The sequence below is a fragment of the Pithys albifrons genome, chromosome 8 (assembly GCF_047495875.1).
Source record: "Pithys albifrons albifrons isolate INPA30051 chromosome 8, PitAlb_v1, whole genome shotgun sequence".
In the NCBI taxonomy this organism is placed as follows: Eukaryota; Metazoa; Chordata; class Aves; order Passeriformes; family Thamnophilidae; genus Pithys; species Pithys albifrons.
The window spans coordinates 21301543-21325867 of NC_092465.1; the positions used below are offsets into that span (position 1 = coordinate 21301543).

The window sequence follows — 24325 nt, forward strand, 5'->3', positions numbered from 1 at the left end:
ACCAACTCCACAGTGTGCGACCGTAAATGCTGCGCAATCTCATTTCTGGCACGACAGACACAGACGTTCCCTCGAGGGGCAGCCAAGCTGTACCTGTTGGTTCCAAGTGCTGAGACTGTTCATAGACTGATGTTCTGGCAGCTTGGCTACAAATTGGTAGTAGGCCTGTATTGCAAACAAGGAATCAAAGGCACAAAGTAATCACTTCTGGCTGGAATTCAGCAACTTCTGACAGGGTCTTGCAGTCCTTCAGCAATAGAACCCACTCGCTTTTTTATACCTCAAAAGCATGCAGGCCACAGCCTTAAGAAAGGACAAGTTCATATTTTGCTTGGACAGTTTGATCACAGTGCGTGCTTGTAAAGCCTGACTTAAACAATCCTGCATGTTCTGTCTTGCTGTACTATTTCAAGCCCCCAACAAGGTGTCTTTTATCACACACCACTGGAAAACATTAAAAGGGCAGATTCTGGTACACCTCAAATAACAGTGAAATATAAAACTACAATATAGTAGGTGGCAGTGGTCACAAAACAATGAGTCACTTTTCTTACATCTAAAACAACTATTTTTCTCCAGAAAGCAGGACTTTTCTTGGTTATAGGTCAACAAAAATTTTTGGAATATAATTTAAGAGTTCACATACTAAGTATGTGCTTGTGTCCCAGCTGACAGCAAGAACAGTTTTGATAGCAATCTGCCTATTTGATAAGCATCTGACCACTAAAATGTCTCACTCAGCAAGTCCACTCATATATACGTGCTAATTGCAGAGTGTCGTGGTTTAAGCTCAGCCAGCAGCCAAGGCCCACACAGCCACTCACTCACTGTCCCACCAAGAGGATTGGGAAGAGAATTGGAAGTGTAAAAGCTGGAAAACTTGTGGGTTGAGATACAGGCAGTTTAATAGCAAAGGCAAAAGCCACACGCACAAGCAAAGCAAAACAAGAAATTAATTCACTGCTTCCCTTGGCAGGCAGGTGTTCAGCCACTGACAGGAGAGCAGGGTCTCAGCACACGTAAGAGGTATATAGGATGACAAACACCATCACTCCAAACATTCCCCCTTCCTCCTTCTTCCCCCACATTATATAATGAGCATGATGTCATATGGTCTGGAATATCCCTCTGGTCAGTTGGGGTCACCTGTCCCAGCTGTGTCTCCTCCCAACCTCCCATGCACCTTCCTTGCCAGTGTGGCAGCAGGGAAAGCAGCAAAGGCCTTGGCTCTGTGCAAGCCCTGCTCAGCAATAACAAACACATCTCTACATTATCCACCCCGTGTTCAGCACAAATCCAAAAACACAGCCTCAAAAGCAGAAAATTCAACAGCAGCCCAAACCAGCACAAAGAGTAACAATGCACATCAAAAACCAGCCTCTTGAAAGAAAATGGCAGAAATACCCTTTACACATTGGCTGTAACAAGTGTTTCAGAATACGGGTTTTTTTCACTAGCGCTAAAGCTGTGGTTGTTTGCTGGGCCGAGGCGCCCTGCGACGCTGAGCCCCGGGGCGTGTGCGTATGGAGAGTGTGGAGAGCCCCGTGATGTGTGCGTGCGGACAGCGGGGAGGGCCCCGGGGTGCGTGCGGACAGCGGGGAGGGCCCCGGGGTGTGTTGCCGCACCGGGACCGCCGCTCGGTGTCGCCCCGCGGGCGCCGTTCCCGCTCCGCCCGGGCCGCCGCACGTGCGCGCCCGCGCCGCCAGCACTGCGCATGCGCGTTCCCTGGGGAGGGGCGGGGCCGGGCACGCGGGCGACGGAGCGCGGGGCTCGAGGCGCCGCTGGGCATGCGCGTGGGCTGCGCGCGCCCAACGGCGCTGCCATTGGCTCCACGTTGGGTTTCGGCGGGCGGAAGCGGAAGTGCGCTCAGTTCCGGCGCGCGGGTTGTCTCGCTCCGCGCGGGCGGCTCCGACATGGCGGGTGAGGCCGGAACGGGCCCGGCTCGGAGTGGGACCGAGGGGAGCGCCCGGGGCCGGGGGCGAGACCGGGGCCGGGGGCGAGACCGGGGCCGGGGGCGAGACCGGGGCCGGGGGCGAGACCGGGGCCGGGGGCGAGACCGGGGCCGGGGGCGAGACCGGGGCCGGGGGCGAGACCGGGGCCGGGGGCGAGACCGGGGCCGGGGGCGAGACCGGGGCCGGGGGCGAGACCGGGGCCGGGCAGGGGTCGGGCCGCGGTGAACGCGAGCGGGCTGGGAATGGGATGTGAGGGAGGAGAGCGTGGCTGCTCCTGCGCCGCCCCTGTCTCTGTTCCCCTCCTGGCCGTGTCTCTGCCCTCCCCCCCGGCCGTGTCTCTGCCCTCCCCCCCGGCCGTGTCTCTGCCCTCCCCCCCGGCCGTGTCTCTGCCCTCCCCCCCGGCCGTGTCTCTGCCCTCCCCCCCGGCCGTGTCTCTGCCCTCCTCCCCGGCCGTGTCTCTGCCCTGGTTGTGCCACCGCCGTTGCTGCCGCGGGGCGTCCTCGGGTTCGCAACCCCCTCGCTCAGGAGCCCCAAGCCAGAGTGTGTCTTATGTCCACGAGCTTGCTGGGGGTGGGCAGGAATTAAAAACCCGACACTGATTTTTCTTCGCTGACTGAAGTTATATGTATGGGAATTTTCTGGTGATTTTCTGGAGTGAAGGGGGACTATATTTGTAAAGCACTTGGAAAATACAATAAGTGAAATGTGCGTTCTGTGCTGGCTTCAGCTTTGGATAAAACACCGAATGCAGGTTTTTTTGGGTTTTTTCCCCCCATCTGCTCTGGAAGAGCAGTGGTAGCTAAATAATTGCTGATGGGGTACATGCCAGTGAAGTTCATGAACACCTGCTTATGAAAATGACATAATGCAGACATTGAAATGTCCTGACATAACATATTTCTTGTAAATAACATGTTATACTGAATTTGTATTTTCTTACTTACTTTTAAAAATATATGTTTAATTGGTAATAACTTATAACGCTTAGTAATTTTGTGGTACTGCCTTTAATTTTCAGAAAAAAAAAAGAAAGATGCTTACCTGTTTTCTACTTCTTTCTAGCTCCAGAGAGGTGGTTGAGAAGAATATAATCTCCACATTAACACGTTGTAGCATATTTTAGCTGTTTTTAAATCTGTCTGGTTTGGTGGTCTTGTGTTGTGTGTTTTCTGATTTTACAACCCTTTATCTGATATGGTCTGTGAGTAATAGTGACACCCAGATTGGACACCTTGAATCTTAAGAAACCCAACTTTTTCTTTAGGACTTACTGCTATGGAGAAGAAGCTGGCTGAATACAAGTGTAATACAAATGAAGCCATTCAGCTGAAGCTGGGTAGGTAATGTCACTTTTTAAATACTGTACAGTTGATACTGGAGTGTTTTAGTACCTTCCTAGGAAACTTCCTTACACTTAAATCCACCCAGGTATAAATGTGTGGTCTTAATGTGACTATACAACTCAAGAAGAAAAATACATGGTCTAGTTTTGTGGAAACTACTAGAATTAAAATACAGCTATAGACATTCAGTCCTGTCTCTGCATGGCAATGCTATCAGCAAGTTACCAGAGTGCACTGGAATTACATCATCTTATTTTCTTGAAGTATTTGTTATATTCTTGAGTTTTGCTTTTCTTCTACAATTTGTATGACATGGTGTAGTCCTAAGTATGTGTTGACTTCACGGTGACCAAGCAACAGAACTCATTTCTTTAAGGCTACAAATATCCAATTACACATTTTTAACATCTTTCCCTTTCCTCTTTCTTCGATGGGGGGAAGAAAGTTAAAAGCAAGTAAAGAATGGAAAGTGTGGTTGGGTTGGGGTTTTTGTTGCACTTCCCTCCCAACATCCGGATTACACAAGACTTTTTTTGTGAAATTTGTTTAAAATTTGATTAGGAAAAATACCAGTGTTTCAGGAACTGTTTATTGTTCTCTCTAGCTAATTTGCTTGGAATACAGTTGGAATTACAGAGCTCTTGATGGACTTGCTTGTATCTTAAACTTACATCCAGCTGTAATAACTTGAAGAATAAGAAATATCTGTCTAATTTTTAGTCTTTAGAGCCCCTCAGCAGTTTGTTCCCTTTAGCAGTACATGTACTATAATTTATTAAGAAAGTTAAAGTAATGAGTCTCTTAAGCACTTTTCAGAACTACTCTTAGCAATCTGTTGTGTATAGTTTAGTGGCATTTTAATACCCAATCACCTCTGGCTTGTGAGCCAAAATGTCCTAAGCAAAATACTGAAGTTTTTCAGCCACTGCAATTGTGAATATTTCTCTTCCTCTGAAACATATGATTTCAAACAATAATTTTATTACTAGATCAAATGTTTGATTTTTCTCTTCCACCTTTCTAAAACCAAAATAAAGAATGAGAGATAATGACATCTAAGTGAATTTTGTCTAGAAATCCAAGAGCTAACTATGTCAGCTTCTTAATTAAGGTGCCCACTGCCCATTTCAGTTAAAATTTTTTGCCTTTTCTTTCTTTCAGGGAGTTTAGATATTCCACATACAAATTATATTAAAAGGAAAAGATGAGATGCTACTAAGTAGTACCATTTAAAAAAAGCCAAACAAAACATGTATTTTTCATAGGATATAAGGCAGTCATAGATTTTCATCTTCAGGGTCCTGATTTCTTCTGAGAATTGTTCTTTGGTTTTTGGTTTGTTTCTTCTTTGTTTGCTTTTTGTAACAGTTGTTACTTTGCCTCAAGTCTCTTGCTCTCTGAATTAAACCTTTGAAGACAAGAGCAACCATCTCCTTTGCTTTTGAGAGGGTCAGACTTTTATCCTGTCACTTGGACACTCTCCATTCACATTTTTCTCTTCGAATAATTCCTTTCTACTATTATCAGAAAAATATTTTTCTCTGCTTTTACTGCAGTAAAGCAGCAATGAAGCTGTGGTTCAGTATTGCAGATGCTTTAAAAAAGAGGCTTTTGATGGCAATATTTCTTCTTACAGCACTGCGTACTCAGCCTAATGTCATATCAACTCATTCAACACTGAACATGAGTAACAGTTGTTTGAGCTACCTATACCTTGTTAGTGTGGCTGAACTGTATCTTTAATGCCTGAGTTAAGAGTTACAGCCCTTTCAAATCTGGGCTGTTTTTTAACTGTAAATAGAAAATGTTTAGAATCAAGTTTCTCAGTATTTTAAATTTTTTTCCTAGAAAATCCTGCTTTAATCTCTAATTTCATCCATTAATACCAAATCATGTATTTAATGATGGAAAACTTCTGACAGAATTGCTGTGGAGCAACTGCTGTAATTCCATAAGCATGAATAAAATGTTGTTCAGTAAGTTACTGAGTTTGAATGGATGCTGTTACAGTGAATGTTTTTACATTATCTGAAAAAGCCTTGTGTAATACTGGACTTTAAAGAAAAGTAAAGAATCGGGAAGCAAAAAGAAAATCAATAAGTGTTTTGGAATATTGATACAAGTACCACTCTATATTGTTGCAGCTGGTTTGTATGTATCCTTGCTGATTATCAAAAATTTTGACATGAATATAAATGCACATAAACATTTCTTTGCAGTCACCAGTCCGTGAAAATCCTCTACAATGAGCTGTTCTCACATGCATCTAGGAAAAGAATGACAGAAAGAGAAGGCAACTTTGAGTACTTGATTGATGTGCTTATTGTGGAAATGGCCAGCTGGGCAGTGTCCTTGTATGTTCAGGATGAAGTTAAGGCAGAAATATGCAGGAGATACATGCATGAAATATATACCTGTGTGCATCTGTGTCAATGGCTCAGTTTTATTCTGATCAGTGATTTGATAGATCAAGTAACATTCACCTAAACTGTACAAGATGTCTTTATTTCATTTGTACACCAGCCTAACATGGATAGTTTCTTAATTGAAGTTGTCTATAGTGGAAGGATACACGAGGGCATCTGTGGATAAACAAACCAAAGCTGATTACTTAGTCATGCTCTTTTTTTTCCCCTCAGTTCGCTTTCCTGAGGATTTGGAGGATGACAACACAACATTTAATCCAGAGTATAGCCATCAAGTGTTTGGAGATGAGTAAGTTATGTTTCCAGCATCACATTAATAAGTCCAGAAGGGAAAAGTTGCTTTCAGATTGTTAGAAAACAAAGAAATTCTGCTGTACCAAGTATAGGGAGCCAGTCCCTGCCCTGGTGCTGCTGGCCACACTGTTCCTGGTGCAGGCCAGGATGCTGTCGGTGCTGACCTGCACCCCCCGGTCCTTTTCCGCAGCGCAGCCTCCTGGCTCCTCTTCCCCAAGTCTGTCACACTCATGGGGTTGTTGGGACCTGAGTCCAGCAGGTCAACTTCCCCCCAGCTTGGTGCTGTCTGCAGACCATGGAGGGAGCACCTGATCCCCTCGTTCAGGTCATTGATGAGGATGTGAAGCAGGACTGGCCCCAGCACCGCCCAGGGGAACACAGCTTGTGATGGGCTGCCGGCTGGATGGAACTCCATTCCCCACCGCTCTGTGGGATGGGCTGGGCACAGTGTGTTACCCCATGAACTGTGCTACTGTCCAGACCTTGAGCAGGAGAGTGCTTTAGAAATGGTGTCAGAGTCTTTACTGAAGTCACAGTAGAAAAGTATTGTTTATTTCAAGTATACTGATTTTATTAGTGTTGGGGGGAAGTTATAATTAGTGTTGGGGAGAAGTTATAATTGGTGTTGGGGGGAAGTTATAATTAGTGTGGGGGGGAGGAAGTTCGCTGCTCTGTCCCTGGTGCTGAAGTGTCATTTAATCTTTCTAGTAGAGTGATAGTCAACAATCTGGCTGCAGTTCAAAAACAACAGCACAAAACCCAAACAACTACTAAGGAAAATCCAGGTGCATGTTTCTGTGGACTTCTTGAACTAGTTAGGTTTCTTAATTTCCATTTCCTTTTAAAAACATTCTAAGTACTCCAGTTAGTATGAACTACATATATTAATTGTAGTAAATTAGTTACAGTCTTATACATCTACTGCAGCTATTATTGACAATAATTCTAGTAATGGGAGAACTCTCCAATGTGTTAATATAACTAACATCAAAAATCTTATTCTGACACTTATATTTCAAGTTTTAAATTAAGAATGTGCTACCATAAGAGAAAAGTCCCAGTAAAAGAGAAATACAACTTTGCTTTCAAATAAAAAAAATGCCTTTTACTGTGTGAACATTACTATTTTCTGCAGATTTGTGTCAGAAAAGGAGTTCTCTGTGCTTCATGAGAATATAGGGTTTGTGTTCAGGCAACTCATACTTTCAAAGTGTAGAAAAGGCTTTTATAACTTTTTTTTAAACTGAATTTGCTCAGTTCTGTTGACATTGGGTAACTAATAGGAAATGTCAACCAAAAACTGTTCACATGTTGCTGTGTCAGATTGTTTGTGTTTTATACAGTATAAATTGCAGGAGTTTATTCCAAAGTACTACACTATTTTAAAAAATATTATTGATCAATTAATATGAATACTGTTAATGAATTCAAGCTATTTAAAAAAACTTGAACATAGTATTAGCTATTTCAGGTATTCTCTCTTGAGCTGTTACAGTAAGGGCACAGACATTGCCTTACTGAGTTCAGAAACATGTTCTATTTCTCCACTAGAGGAGCAAAATAGTAGAAATAGTGTAAGGCTTTATCTCTGTCTGGAAAGCGCACATCCAGTTTGATTCCCTTTTCCTCTTGGGAAGCTTACTGTACCTTACTGTGACAGATGATGTGAACTCCAAATGAGATGAACACACTGTGATGTGAATATTTTGCTGTGTGTAGAGTTCTGATTGTTCTTTTCTGCTTTCTCAGTGAAGTTGCTTTTGGCTACAAGGGACTGAAGATCCTTCTGTACTACACGGCTGGTAACCTGTCAACGTTTTTCCGCGTTGAATATACATCCAAAGTCAGTGAAAAGTTTGACTGTGTGGAGGTAAGTGCAGGTCTGCTTCTGTCTTTAAAATAACGTTTAAAGGATTGACTTGGGTATGAACAGGAATTCTAGGTTTGCTAATATCCGACCTAAACATGATCTACCTTAAAAGGAAACAAGAACAGCTTCCCTTGTTGCTAAGCTGAACAAGGCCTTGGGCTTCATCTGTACGTTTTCCCCTTCTTTGACTCCAGTGCCATCAAAATTGTGTCACACAGTACAGTCAGACATAAAGTGCTAATACCAAAGCTGGTTCCACAGAAAACCCTCACCTTGGCAAGTCTCTGTTTTCATGTTAGATGAGTCCAGGAGGAGGACTAGCATTAGTGGGCTTTATGTTGGAGAGAATTCAGTAAGAAGGAAAAGGACATTTCTGTAAGCGCTTCATGAGACAGTCTACTTGACTGTGTATCTTTAAATGTAGAGAACAAGTAAGGCAGAAAAGAGATTATAACCTTGTGGACAGGTGTCCTGCGTGATTTACATCTTAGAGGACTATGAGATACAATTACATGCAAAATTTGGGTTTTTTATTTTCTATTTTTCTGAGTTTACAGAACACTTCTAGAAAAGATTTTTTTCTGTCCTGCTATGTGCTCTCAGAATATGACTTCAAGCTGTATTTGAGTTACTAATTTCAAATTCATTGGTGTTTCAATAATTGCAAAGAGAGGCCTATTGTAAAGGGAGAAATACATTGGAATGACTTTGTTAATTGAATTTTAAAGATTTGTCCTTCCTTGTTCTCAAGGGGTGTTAGAATATACTTAGTTCAACAGACCAAGTGCCTGGACATGTCTGAAATACTTTCAAAGCTAAAGCAACATACTTTAGGAGTGTAAGATCATGTTCTTCTTAAGAAGGTTTTTGGAATTAAGGGGAAAAGGAGAGCTGTTGGCAGTGTAATAAACATATTAAAATCAAATGGTCCAACCTCTCGCCGGTGTAATTTCAAAATTGTGTCAACAACAGGAATCCACACCCATAGCACCTTTTTACTCACAGTCTATTTTCTGTACAAATGGCAAACCCTCTTTACTTTTATGGGGGTACAAGCAAGGTAAACAAGATCTGTCTTGCCTGAAGCACACTGCAGCTTTTTTTGATTGCTCAGAATGGTTGCTTTTTTCAAACCCTCTTCCCTATACTGAATTATTTCTCCAATTGCTTCAGGGATTGAGATGAGGACAATAAAGCGGATCTTTTTGAGTAAGGCTTTTGTTCACATTCCAGAACATTTACAGGTTTTGACTGAATGGGAAAAATGTGGTCACTTCCCCTGTGCTTTCCTTGGTGTTATTGACACTGTACATACAAACAGGCTGCTCATATTGCTGTATCTAAACTTATGTAGAAAAAAAAGACATGGCTGTAATCAATCTTGTTCTGCATTTGTAGTTACCATTATCACCTTAAGATATGAATGCATTTGCAGAGATTAAAACATAAGCTGTCATTACAGCAGGATGTTAATTTGAATGCATATTAACATTTATTTTTCTAAGTTAACTGTTTGTTTGCTGATCTCTCCTCCTTGAGGATAATTACACTAAGATGCAGACTATCCACCATGTGTGACAGGTAATCTCTGCTGTGAATAGTGTTTAGGAAAGGACAGCAGTTTCTACCTTTAACATAACTGGTTGCAAGGAAGAGATTGGCTTTAATTCTCCACACAGTTACTCACAGCTTAGTGTTTTGTATCTAAATACCCATACAAGCCCATTCAACAGCATGTGGGTTTACTCTGTGATGCAGAGTTTGGTTAGCTAAAGCAGCTGCTGCTATCCCTCCCAGAAACTTATAGAAATACTTATCCCAATACTACTATTTTTTTTCTCAAGGATATTTTTGAACATGAGGGAAAATACAATCCTGAAATGCCAAGAGCCAGAACTCTGGTCATATTTGTGCGTCTTAACGTGACTTAGGTCCTTCTTTGAGGAGATGATATTGAGGAAGGCTCAGCAAAGTATGATCTTGTTTTGAACAGAAGCTGGCACTTCATTTAATGAAAATAGACAGAATTTTCGCTTGGATGGAGTTGTTTCTTTCAAATATCTGAAGAGAAGCTGCTTTTTTTCTAGTGTAAATATTAATAGCATTGACCTCTGAATTGCTGGTTTGAGATTTTCAGCTGTTACAGTGTTTTCCTTTTCATCTGTGTTTTATGACGGGGGGAACTATTTCACTAAACTCTCTATCTTGCTTTGCAGCTAGTCTGTACATTTGCTTTATACAAAAGTTAATGAAAAAATGTTATTTTAATGTTTGGCTTATTTTTCTTTTTTTTTATATATAATGCTGGTGATCACTCCATTGCTCCCCACTGAAATACATGCCTATCTTTATTAGAGAAATTCAGCTGTTAAATATGCTTCTGTAATTATTTTAAATTAAGTCACTTTGAAACAGCATCTACATGGTATACAAATGTCATAGCTGCCTGTTAGTACAAGAATAATCTCTGTACTAGAATTATCCAGAGTCAAATGCAATAGACAAAGACATTACCCACTTAAGCAGTCCTACTACAAATCAAGTGTAGTTACCAGCCTATTCCAAATTCCCTGTCATCACCTCACATAATTTTGACTATGAAGGTAATACATTACAGACAGTGCTTCCATGAACCAGAAGTTTCAGAGTTTTGCAGGCTTCATTGTAAGTGGCTTTGCCTGTGTTAAACGTTGCTGTTACAGTCAACAGGATTGTTTTTCTGGAGAGAAGTTCGTGTGTCATTGTGTGCATCCATTCCTGTTGGTAAGATACGAGTGCCTTGCTCTGATAAAAGAAATGAACCTCTCAACAATATCAAAGAAATACATGAGGGAAGGCAGTAAACAAATTTTGGTAGCTTCTTTGGATTATGAGCACCTCAGAAGAGTTTGGAAAGGGCCTACTAAGTAAGTAATTCATGTTTCTGTTAAAAATTACAGGTATTAGTGAAACAAATTATTTTTTAGGTTGTTGATACATCAAGATTACAGTATTCCAGGACTTAATAACTGAAAACTGGATAACTTAAACTTCTGCCACTGCTCAAACTGAGAATTCTGGGATTTGCTCTGTAAGAGAGAGAAATCCCGCCAATCCTAAAAGTAACTAAAGATCATATTTTCTTTTCTGAAATTATGTCAGATCCTGTTTCAAGGGGAGGGAATTTTCAGGGGTAAGTGACAACATGTTGTAGTTATATAAAACCAGGAAGTATTATCTAGTACTTTATATGCTAAGCCTCTGTCATGTTTTAATTCTTTCTATTTTATTGAAAATAAGACTTTTCTCTGGTGGCAGCCAGTGATGGATGTGTTACCTTACAGGCTTTTAGCCGGTGAAAGTTTGGCTTCCTTATTACCACTAACAAAGGAACTTTAAAATGTGAGGAGGAGAAAATTACTTAAACATTATTTATATAGTACTTCATACTGTGTATTCACCTTTTCTACATAGTTTCCACATAGTCTGAGAGACTGAACTGATGCTTGGAAGTATTGTTTTAATTCTAGATTATTTTTACACTCCTATTTCAGCTATATAAAATGAGTCACTGTGGATTCTTAGTTGTGGTTTTCTAAAGCTCTGTAAGCAGTGCAGTCTTAATGTCTATGTAAACAATGCATTTGCACAGTTTAAAAAGCATTTTTAAAATGTATTCCCTACAAATACATTTTTTATTGTAATTCATTGATTCTGAAGAAATGGCTGATTTTGTGTTGCACACATCAGTAAGTGTAAAGAGAATATGGTTTCGTTAACACTGGTCTATGAAGAGTAGTAAAGGCTCCAATAAATTATCTTTGTTTTGAGAATGAAATGGATGTAAAGACTGTACATGTTTTAACTTGGTTCTTAGAGCAAGTATTGTAGAGCTGTATTTTAACAGCTTAATAGCTCTCTCTCCAAATATAAATATAAATGTTGGTAGTACCAAACCATTAAGAATAAAACTTGTTTGTACTGAACTAAATCCATCTTTCTCTACAATAAAAATTAACTGAATGATAAAGTGCTATTCATTTGCAGGTGCATTGCTTCTACTTAAGGGCCTGTGGTTGAAAGGACAGGAATTAGTAGCATGTTGTATTAGCCTTTTGTAGTGTATTTTGTTCTAAGCATCTTAATTTCCCTGTTTTGAATGCTAAGTAACAAGGGTCTTGGGTTTGAACTAATACCCATCATGCATGTAAACGGTGTGAAAGAGCTGCTTAGTAAGTTAACACAAAGTGTTCTTGTGTCCGTCCTTGTGGAAATAGATACAATACAAACATTACAGCTGAACTCACGGCAAACTCCATTAAGTGAAAACCTGGATTCATTGTCTAGAGGAAAGTTTGAATTGAATGTAAGCTCATTTTGTTGAATGTAATGTCAGGCTTTTAGAGATTGTATTGAGGAATACGGTTTTGTTAAGTTGAGACCAATTCATTAAGTTTTATTGCCTGGTGAGAAGCATTAATACGTTATTGTGAAACTTCATCAAATATTCATGGTTAAAAAGAAGTAGTAAATGTATTCAATCAAGTGGTCTTCTGGGGGTCTGAAAAGGATTATGAAGCCTGCTCAGCTGATGGTCTCTAACTTTCACTTTGGTTATCTGAAAAGAGTAGTCTCTGAATTAAATTTTGATGTCAGAATATTTTATCTTCCACAGTATGTTAGACTACAGGTCAGATTTGCTGACAGTATTCTTAAATTGTACTATATTAGGTCAAACTTTGTTTTAAAAACTGTCTTTTATTAGGATGTGGGATGTGTTTGTCTGAGTTTGTAATGTGTTTTGCAGCTGATCCTATAGATAGGCATTTCAAGCAGAAGGACATAAGAATGTAAGAGTGTGCTAGCTGTCAGTTTCCTGTTGGGAGCTACCATTTTTGATCTTTGTCCCTTCTTCTCCACTTAGATCTGCATCACCTAATACCGCTTGCAAGCTGCTTGTTTGGGAACCTGAGTTCTACAAAGCATAGCGTAGTCTTGGAGAATTGGTGTTTGGAAAGTCTTAGCTTCTGAACATGCTGCACTTACGTGCTGCAGAATAGCTCTCAACACTTAGACAAACTTGGACAGATGTAGCTGTCTCTAAACATGATAGTATTCATGAACTTATGCTGTAATCAAGAGCTTTTTGATGCTTACAGTGGCTGGATTGTGACCTTTCCAGTCTCACCAGTGCAGCTCCTTTACTTGCTGGAAGGTCACTTCTGAACAACTGGAATGCTTCTCTTTTTTTTCTAATTACTGCTAGGCCTTATGTTCTCTCATATATTCATTTCTTATAGTACAATAATGAAATCAATGCTATCTTTTTCTCATCTTTTACTAATCCTGCCACTTTTTGTAATTTTCAGGCAGATGATGTTGAAAGTAAAATTAGAGGAATCATTCCACCTGGTTTTTGCACAAACACGGATGACTTTGTGTCTCTGCTGGAGAAGGAGGTCAACTTCAAGCCCTTTGGAATGCTGCTACACACATATTCTATCCATAATGAGGAAGCTGGTGAAGATATAACGTATCAGATATACAAGGTATGAAAAATAAAGTTAAACTTCTGCTTTTGAGCAATCAAATGCAATTTTATTATGCAAGGATCCACTTTCTGTAATGATTCTACTATAGTATGTAAATACTATCATTTTATCCATTTATTAATGGTTGTAAACATGCTTTTTTATATCTGAGAATTTAATTAGGTTGTGCATGTTTTTTTCCCTCTTGCATCTGTGATAGGCTTCACCTGACTTCTCCTGGCTTTTTCCCTAGGCTGACATGACATGTCCAGGCTTTCGAGAATATCATGAAAGGCTTCAGACGTTCTTGATGTGGTTTATTGAAACTGCTAGCTTTATTGATGTAGATGATGAAAGATGGAACTACTTTCTAGTGTAAGTACAGTTCTAAAGCAACAGTGGACCTTATTACCTCCACAAAGCCTGCATTTTAATTGTGGCTGGCCAATTATTGGAGCAGTATAATGATATTTTTCCCAGGAAAGAAAAACCATTGTTTATGAGGCTTGAGTTTTCCTCCATTATGCTTTGGGAAAGCTTGAGAATAGAGCTGAATTAAATGCTGTTGTCCGTTAGAGCCCTGAATGTAGGCTTAAACAGTAAAATGAGCTTTGCCTGTGTTTTCTTTTACTTGCCACCTATTCATCTTTATAATAGGCAAGTGCACTGAAGTGCTGTAAAGAGGTCTGATTTATCCAAGTTGCTGCACACCAATTAAGTGAATTGTACATTCAGAACATAGCAGGTGTACCCATTGGGCCCTCACAGAGTAGCTTGCTGACACTGAAAATTCAGTTGGAGAATGGAAAAGAAAATGGACACTGCATGGGAGCGCGACTGTAATTGACCTGCTTGGCTTTCTGTTTTATCTGCAGATTTGAGAAGTATAATAAGGATGGAGCGACGCTCTTTGCGACCGTAGGCTACATGACAGTCTATAATTACTATGTGTACCCAGACAAAACCCGGCCACGTGTAAGGTAATTGGCGGTGTAACTCGTGCCTTGCCTTTTATTTCAGAAGAGGGAACTGCTGAAGTTCCCAATACTTGTTTATAATGGTGTTGATTTGTTTAAAAAAGTCCCCATTATTAGCTGTCTATGCACTGATTTATTTTATTGTTTCCTTCTTGAAGCAGAGGGAATCTCAAACAACTTTTGAATATTTAACAATTTTAAGACTCCATTAAAAATTACATTTTAACGTTAAGGTTGCTACACATAGTTTGGTCTAAAATGAAATACCATTTTGTTTTTAAGACTTTACATTATGTTTGCAAATGCAAAATTTAAACTGAAAATGCATTCCTTTGTCTGTAGCCAGATGCTGATCTTGCCCCCATTCCAAGGAGAAGGCCATGGTGCTCAGCTGCTTGAAACAGTTCATAGATACTATATGTCTTCTCCTACAGTACTTGATATAACAGGTTTGTGTTAAATTTTTAATAAGCAACTTGTAAGAGTCACAGGTTGTCAGCCCACACGTTAACTTTTATATTAATTTGTCAGAATCAAACAGCCTTTTGAATATCCAGCTTCCACTCAGTTCAGCATTAATAGTACCCTGGTTTACAGAAGTGTATCTAATGTAGCTCCTTAAATACTTAGTAGAGAACAGCACACCAGGAAAATTCCATCCCTAGCACGAAGGGATTACCAGCTAATTAGCCATTTTATTGTGACACACACAGAGCTGAGTTTGCCAAGAGATCAGGCCCTATCAAATTCCTTGTTCAACTTACTCCTGTTAGCCAAAACTCAAACTTGAGGGGGTACACCACATCTAACTATGATAGCATATTAATATTACTGTGCAAGATGAAATTTTATAGACAGTGGAAGTCTATAGAGAACTTGTGCTCCAGAACCATATATTGCTGGCCGAAGGCATCTCTGGTATTAGATGTATGCACAAATACCCAAAAATAAAAGATTATTGAGGAAATGGCAGAGAGGATTAAGGGTCCATGTGCATAACAAAAGTAACGTTAAAAATTGCCACAAGTATGGCATCTGTCCTGTAGTTCCAAGTCTAGTATAGGAAGAAATGTAGCTCAAACACAAGTTGACCATTCAATTCTATGTGCAGTCTCATCTTTGTGAGAAATCTCCCCGTTCTAATTAAAACACAGTAGATTGCTTACTTTCATAATGCATAGTTGCAGGATAGCCCTAACAAAAACCTCCTAGTTTTAATCCAGTCCATGGAAACCTAAGGAAGTACAACTTTGTTAATGCTACAGAAAATCATGTAAAACACGTACATCATGCATTTACTTTTTCCTTTTAATAGGGCAAAACTTTAACTGAGGATGAATAAAGTCTTAACATGGTACTGCATAAATCATTTGACATGTTCATGGCTTAATGCTTTAAAGGAAGGGTTGTAGCAACCAGTAATGTGCACTAAAACACAGTTTAATTTTTTATGGAATGAAGCAAGAGAAAGCTTACAGTATTCTACGTGGCACTCAAGTTATGAAATTTAAGGCTCTTACAGAATTATTTGTCTTCTTTGAGTGGGAAATTCAGCTGGACAATCTTGATACTGTCAGGATATTTAATAATAAAATTGTGACATAAAGCCTTTAACCTTTCTGAAAAGAGGAAATGAAGATCTAGTAAACTTCTTTAAAAGAAATAATGATTTATTAAAAATTACTTTGGAGTTACACATTTTTAACAAATATTTTGTTCTGCTTATCATTCTGACACAAGCAGAATGTGTGCTGATAGTGCTTATGGTACAGAAGCTGCCTCATGTTTCTCTTAACTAAGCTCAAAGGAATTGTGTTGATTAACTTTAGTGCAGTTTCTCCAATCTCTTTTGTAGAATAAGTGCTATAAGACTTGCCATACAAGGTTAGGCTCCTCATGCACAGAACATTTTAACTGATACAACCATCATAAGCATCCTCCAACCCAAAATACAGTTGTGCAGTGCTGCAATACATAGCAAACTAACTATCCTCATGCTTGGTAACTTTTGCTTTTGATCATCTCAAAACTGCAAATTTCAACTATTTACAAGTGTTCCTCAAAACTAAAGAAAGACACAGGTGGGATATAAGCTGTTTAGCAATAATCTCAACAGTGCTAGTTCACGGAAAGATGAGTGTTGGGGGAAAACATGGTCCTGCTACTTATTTGTGGTGAGCCTGTCTAAACAAGCTTGGAAGAAAGAAATACATTCACAGTGTTGTTCATAGATAGAAACAATGCATATAGGACCATGCTGATGTTAACTGAGGCTAGTTCTCAACTTCAATGTTTTTTTCTTTAAATAACAATTTTGATAGCTATGCTATCATTTTAAGCAAAGTGGAAGTAACTTGAAATTGTGATCAGCTTTTGCTTAGGTCCTTCCAGCCTTTTAATTATGGATAATCCTGTCCTTTGGGTCCTTCTACCTTTTCCTGTCTTCATTGCTAACAAAGACTGTAACTTGTGGTTGATATGTGCCCTCAGCTAGTTTACTTGTAGACAGTAGGATATTTTCAGTCTTTTCCCACATAAGTTGTTTGTTCTAGTAGTTCCATCACTGTCAAATATAGAATAGATGGAAGATACAAGAAAAGATTTATGCACAGAGTAGTCTTCTTTTCTGAAGAAGTTAAATGGGATCAAACATGTATGTTGTCAGTTACTTATAAAATCATATATAATACTCTACAGTACTGCATACACAAAATATTACAAGTTTCTGTAACCTGCTTGATGTCTGCTGTCAAACATCTAAACCTTTGATAGCAGTACTTACAATTAATGAAGCACAGTTGTTTATATCACAGAGTATTCTGAGTTGGAAGGGACCCACAAGGATAACAGAGACCAACTCTTAAGTGGATGGCCATAAAGGAATCAAACCCACAGCCTTGGTGTTACACTGGTGAATACTTCATCTGTTTTTGTTTTTCATAGTTCTTTGTAATTACAAAGATGAGAAAACAAATAATGCTGATAGGCTTTTTTTATTCTTTCTAGCTGAAGATCCATCTGAGAACTATGTGAAGCTAAGGGACTTTGTTCTTGTAAAGCTCTGTCAAGATTTGCTTTGCTTTTCCCCAGTAAAGTTAATGCAAGGTTTCAGTCAAGAAATGGTGACGGAAGCTCAACAAAAATTGAAAATAAATAAGGTATTAAATAAGAACAGTTGTAGTTGGATTTATTCTTATCAAATTAGTAGAATAATAATTTTAACTCAGAGATGGAGCCAGGAATTCACACTCTGGCTTATCTGACAGTTTTTTAGAATGTATTTGGAGATACCTTGCTAGTGGTTTTAGATAAGTGCCTTTTTTACTTAAAAATTCTGTTGTTGTAGTAGAATTTGACATGGGTTTTGATTTCCTTCAAGTGTATTTATGTAAACAATAAGTGTTGCTTTGGGAATGCAGACCACTGAAGTGGCAAACAGCTGCTACTAAGGCAACTCTAAACTAAGGCAACTAAACAGTTAAATTGAAAATTAAATATGCTGGTAATCTCAGTAAGTTATTGAACTCATGAGTATGGTAGTGAAATGGCAGAGTTGCTTAACGAAAAAAGTATTTGGATGTAGTTTAGTAAAAACTGAGGCTTGAGGGAAGGGGGAGTGTGAAACCGTATTGAAATGTGTTCATGAAAATGGTATAGCTTGTATATGGAAACTACGTCAGCAGCCTTATATATTTTAAACCTGAAAGGACAGATGTTCAGGTTTGGAGGTTTTTAACAGTGTAAAAACATATGCTAGTGTAGCAAACAAACCGCCTTGTTTATACTTGGTCTTAAATTCTACTTTCATACAGATGCAACAGTTAATTCTAATATAGAAGCAACATGTGGGGTTTTTTCTCCCCAGATGTCATACTATCTGATCCTGGTACCAAAAGCACTTCAGTTTTTCCATTTACTAATAAATTTTCTGCCCTAGTAAACAGAAAACTTTAAATATTTTTGTTTTATTTTCATATTTAGAACTTCAGGGGGTCTTTGAAGGGCAGTAGGTATAAGAGGGTTATTAAAATCAGCAAAGTAGATACTGTTTGATATTGTTTAATGTCACTCTAGTTCCAGTCCTTCTCTTCTTTGAAGTATTTTGGGCTCTGGCTTCTGGACTTTCTGCTGTCCTTAAAGCACCTCTACAGCTGGTGCAACACCTTTGAGAGACCAAACCCTGGCTATGTAGAAGAAAGGGGTTTTGAAGTAAAAAGAAAAATGTTTATTCATTTAACCCAGCAGATGAGAGGTTAGATATGACAGAGGCTTTGTCCATGCCTCTGACTGTCTTCTGATAATTTGAGGAATTACTCTAATATTTCAACATTTCTGCACTTTGAGTTCTGTTGAGTGACCTCTTTATTCAGACATGATTATTATTCTCCTTTCTGTTCATTAGCAACACACAAGACGAGTCTATGAAATTCTTCGATTGCGTGCAACAAATATGGGTGATGCAGAACAGTCCAGGAGCTACCGGTTGGACATTAAAAGAAGACTGATTGGCCCCTATAAGGTGTATATTACTTAAGTATCATTTAATACTTTTTTCAAGGCTAATTATATTTGATTTTACTTTCATTTCCATAAATGTAGTTGATGCCAATTATGTTGCCAATCAACTACTATTAGTAATGCAGTGTTCGACTGGCACGTGTACAGAAGAGAACATTCATACATTACAGTGCTGAAGATCCTGCATTTAGCTCCTGACTGTTTCCTGCCCAATTCCAGCAGGAGGTTATTATTAAGCTTATGCTATCTAGCTACAAGTGGCATTATGCCCAGGTAGGTTTAAGAGGAAGAAACTGACAATTTCTCGAAAGATTAAAAATATCTCTTAAATAGACAAGCCAAAATTTGAAGAGAGGTAAATGCTGTAATAAGTTTACACTGCAGACTAGCTATATAGAGTTTAGATTCCTGTTTTACTTGTTAGGCCTAGGTCTTAAATAAACAGCTTGCTAGAAGTGATCGACATACAGTTGGTCCATGTTGCATAAATTGACCCTTTGAGAGACAGATTTAAAAAATTATAGTTGCTAATGACTTGCGTTGTTGACTCTTGGTACAAAAAGAGCACAAATCTATGTTTATTGCTATAACCAGCACATTAGCTACTCTCTTCAATTAAGCAGTTGCTAAGCAAACCAAAATCCTGTTGAAAAAGGAATATGAGGAGTACCTCGATTAGCTGGCAAGTCTTTCTAAAGCAGCACTTACCCTGTTACACCAAAACAGCAAAACTTCGATTGTAGTCATGTTGGGCTTTGCAGAAATGAGAGCCCAGCACTGGATTCGATACTTGTCTGATCTGGAGATAACACCATGTCATGCTGAGTGGTAGGACCTTAATCAATACACTTTCATAACTGTCTTGTCTCATTTGCTAAATTTCACTCAATGCCCACTACAAATAAGGTGATTTTTCAGCAGACAGTACTATTACATGGTTTCAATTCATTCACTCAGCACTGAAGTCCTGCGGGGGAAATGCAAAATTTTGTAAGCAACTTGAATTCTGGTGCTTCTAGCAGGTGTTTCCACTTCAGTCTTTGCATGCAATAAATGCACAGATTTTGTATTGCCAGATAGGAAATATTGCTACTTTAGAATATTGCATTTTTAATTTTTCTGTTATTTCAATGAGGATTCAAAGAATCCTTAAAGCCGCCAACACCTTTTTTACCTGATTTGAAGTTCCATGTTCTGAAATAGTCATCTTGTTTATGGTAGTTCTACCTAGTAAACAGCTTACTCATACACTCATTTTAAACAATTTCCAATACATTATAGTCACGGTGCTGTTTTCAAAACTTTACAGAAATAAAGTTAAATTAACTTGTAATATATAGAGAGTAATTTAGAAGGGGGAAGCAAATTTTAATAAACAATCAGGAATATTACTGCATACTCTAATACTGGTATCATTTTATTACATGAAGCATAGGATAGCTTCCTTTTAGTAGTGCTCTACAGATGTAGAATGATTCTAAATTGTCACTACCTTAGTAAAAATGATATTGCATCTTACAGCTATTTCCTGACTAACAGTAGAAGTGATAAAATATGCACAAACTTCAGGGAAAAGCATGTAATACATTATTCCCATTGAAGTCTTCACATTAACAAGATTGCATAAAATAGTGAGACTTTTATGTATATGGTACCACTAGGTAGGAATGACTGATGCAGAAGGTTATGCTGCTCTCTCTATAAGTAGTATTAATACAGGAAATTAAGATTTGTTATGTTAGTGAACAGGACATCACTCTAAGGTAGTGAGAGGGTGAGCAGCTTGTGAAAGTTCAGTTTCACTGTGGCTTCTCCGTTTTTTAAGACACTGCTTTTGATGCTTATTAGTGGACTGTGCTGGTAGACAGGTATCCTTGATCATGTCTTCGTTCTTCATAACATTGAGTACCATTGCTGTGCTGATACTTTGGGTTTGCTACTTGAACAGAATATACTTTTCTGCCCAGCCCAATAACTTGTTCCCAAAGAATCCTCTTGAAACTGCCCACGTAAAATGTTACTGATGGCAGTTTTCAGAATCTTGTGCACCTGGATATGCTGGTAGTATATTTGGAGGGAAATGGATATTGAGACAACTGGTTATTTGAAACATGCAAAGGGACCTTGTGTTTTCCCAGGAATCTGGAACTTAGAGATGGACTAATGGGACAGAGTGAGGTGTAATGTGCATTTAAAAGCTGACACCTTTTTTAGAGCTAATACAGTCTAAATTGATATTCCTGTTAATTAAGTAGGCTTTGAATTAATTCTAGAATAAGGTTTTAGTTTTTCTGCTGACAGAAGCTTGATCAGAAGGTACTCCTCTGTTTTGATTTGGGCAACTCATCACATGGTTTGAGTATCTTACTCAGTTTGTCTAGATAGAGCTAATATGAATCTAAAACTTGAACATCTGTACTGCTTTTGACATCCTTTCAACAAGGAAAGGTTTCTTGATTATTGGCCAGAAATGTGCCTGGAGGTCTCATTAGGTCTTAAGTACAGAACCTCCTTTTCTGAACTGACTTTGCTTATCTCTGGAATCTGTGGGAGGTTATAAAACTTTTTCTGATCTTACTCATTTGCAGTTTACTGTGGTCTCCACTCCTCCCTCCTCACTGTCAGCATCAACCAGAGAAAGAAATCAAATATTCCTTTGAGGGATAAGTGAAAAATTAGAGTACAGAAGGAGTTTGATTTTGAGACTGATGGTAGAAGTAGTTTAGTGAAATTTTGTTGTTTCAGTTAACTCTGATTCCATAGGCATTACAAAGATTTATTGATAAGATGCCAGGCATACATAATGCCTTTCTTTTTTTTAATGGAATGTTGAATAACATTCTGCTTTTACAAAGCAAGAGAAGACTGAAGAATGGAAAGTACCTAAAGAACTGAGTAGTTCAGAAATAGGTATCACCTGTATAAAGGTCTATCTGAGAAAAGGAAATAAAAAAGTATTTTGACGTATTTTTAAGAAACAGGTAAATATATCACATATGTGACATGGCAAGGAGATCTCATTTCTTGCTGTACAAATATGTTTATGCTTGTAAATAATCTTACTGTATTTCTGTTAATACTAGTCCCTGTAATTTGTTACTTGAATAATTTGTGAAATTTTTTATGTGTACAGGAGGCTTAAAATTAATTTTTAATAGTCAGCTATTGGGAAATAGTGGGCCACCAGTGTGATTAATGTCAGTGTAGAACTAAATATCCTGATGATTTTCTACAGTCAAGTTTTTTATGCCATACATCTTCAGTAGTTGGTGTACTGTTAGATCTAATCTGTTTGGTTAAGGAAAAAAAATGAAACTGTTTTTCACTTCACTAGTTCATTGGTAATACAGGAACTATGACTCTTTAACAGAACAGATAGACTGATCTAACACTGTTACTGCTTTTCTTGGGATTAGGGACATCTTAAAGAACTAGATACTGAAATTGAATAATGAAATGCCGTATTTTTGATCATTATTGGTTGTGTTCAAACTACTGTTTGTTTGATTGCTTAGAAAAAACAAAGAGAACTTGCCAAGATGAGAAGGTGTCTAAGACCAGAGGAGATGACTAATCAGTTGAACCAAATAGACCTAAACATGCAGCGTGAACAGTTAGAAGAGAGCTTCCAACAGCTTGTTTCAGATTACCGAAGAGTCCTAGAACGACTTGCACAAGCATGAGGATCTTGCCTGTACAGGAAACTTGCAGATTTCTATACAGTGTTGTAAAGCACATCCTTAATTGCCACTTAACTGCAAAAAAATCTCATGTGACGTTTTAATCACATTAAAGGTGACTTGTGTTTCTGTGCATTTTGAATATTTTCTATTTTTGTGTTGTAGATCTAAAAATGTTGTACTTAGGTTTGGGGGCACTTCTTGATGAAATAAACAATGTAGATTCTCAGATACAGTGCCACTTCAGTTGTGTGGATTTTCTTTTACCCTTCTGTTTTGCATCAAGACTTAATAGTAAGTTAATACATTAATGTCAGAAATCCCCTAAATCCTCTTCAGGCTGTTCTACTTGGTATCCTGTTGAACAGCTTAGGGCCTGTGGACTCCTGGGTTTAATGTCATATGAGCAGTTTATAAGGTTGAGTCTGTGGTCTTACCCTTGTGCTTCCTGAGTGCAGGCTCTTTACCCTTCGCTGAAAGTGGATCCTGCTGCCATAAGCTAACAGACCCATTCTACATGAGCCTCTGAAGTGCCTTGAGCATCTTCTTTTAAAAACCCCCAAGTTTTCAGGTTCATTGTTTTCAGGAAAATACCTCACAGTTGGGGGAACCAGCCAAGCTTTGTAAGGACTCCGATAGCCCTTTTACTAGTGGAAGAAACATAAATCTGTAGGAAGCAAGTGCCTTTTATATAGTTCCTTGATTCTCTTCTGCTATCTATTACTTCTCAGACTTGAGGTTAATTCTTAAATATCCTGTCTGTCCTCCCTCAAAGAAATAAATTATATCTTTTCTGGTGGTTCAGACTTTAGAGGACTTAATCAGAATAAGGATCGTTGAAATTTATTAACCATGTTTCATGGTCCTAATTGAATTCGGGTCCAACTTTCAAAACTGGAGGTTGTAGATCGACAGTTCTCTACTACCATCTGATATCGTGCGGACAGAGTATGATGTTTTCCAAATGTTTAGAACTTTGTCTTGTATTTACTATTAAGTTTTTTTAGAAATTCTATTTTTTCTGAACTAGGATATCTTGTCTGTATGATGTCTTTCATATGTAGTATCCAAATCTATTATACTAATCAATGGAAACAATGGTTAGAAGACCTTTTGTGATTGTAGTAGTAAGCCTTTGAGGCCAAGCTGGGGGCTTGGGGGTTGGCAAGGGGTTTTGGTTTCTTGCTAAACATGTTCAGATGTTGGTGACAAGCCAGAAGGGGGAAAGCTGAACTGAAGAATTGTGCTTAAATTTGATTTCTGCATAGAGGTCCAAGATACTTTTACTGCTTCTGGGGAAGTCTGCACTAACACTCCCTGAACTGTTGCATCACTGAGGCTGAAGCCACTCACAAAGAAGCTTAAGCCATTTAAGAAACCATAGGACTGATAAGAAGAAACACTGTCTAATGGACTGTTTGCCCTCTTAGAAATCACTGAGCCAAAAGCCCAAAATTACTTTCCTTATTCACAATTTCCTCTCCACTATTCACAAATAATGAAACCTTTCATACAGTGATGAGACCAGATTTGTCTTTTCATAACTTACCAGAATTTTTTCCCCTTTTATGGTGACACAGTTGAAAGAGGTGAGCTAGTGCTTCTAGTTCCTTTAGTGGTGAAGGTGCGGTCTTAGGCCAAGGATGGTTTCTCATTCCAGCGTGGTCTTGGAAGCATTCTAAGCCATTGGAATGCGCCTGTGAACAGCAAAACTTACTACCTGATTTACAGGAACTATTTTGTTACTAATTCTTG

At 38.7% G+C, this 24325-nt stretch overlaps 1 protein-coding gene across 1 annotated transcript; it reads left to right on the forward strand.

Annotated features, from left to right (window-relative positions):
- The first annotated feature begins 1850 nt into the window (after positions 1-1850).
- On the forward strand, positions 1851-22805 carry HAT1 (histone acetyltransferase 1). Its single transcript, XM_071562445.1, has 11 exons — positions 1851-1920; positions 3217-3288; positions 5935-6010; positions 7765-7885; positions 13234-13413; positions 13649-13770; positions 14271-14375; positions 14715-14821; positions 17379-17530; positions 18775-18891; positions 22406-22805. The coding sequence occupies exons 1-11, from the start codon at positions 1914-1916 to the stop codon at positions 22571-22573; spliced, it is 1227 nt and encodes a 408-aa protein (XP_071418546.1). The 5' UTR covers positions 1851-1913; the 3' UTR covers positions 22574-22805.
- Positions 22806-24325: the final 1520 nt, after the last annotated feature.

What these genes read in the sequence shown, in the direction of transcription:
- HAT1 (XM_071562445.1), top strand. An exon ending in CATCAAGTGTTTGGAGATGA is followed by an intron (nt 6,011 to 7,764) that starts GTAAGTTATGTT and finishes CTGCTTTCTCAG; the next exon opens with TGAAGTTGCTTTTGGCTACA. An exon ending in AAAACCCGGCCACGTGTAAG is followed by an intron (nt 14,376 to 14,714) that starts GTAATTGGCGGT and finishes CTTTGTCTGTAG; the next exon opens with CCAGATGCTGATCTTGCCCC.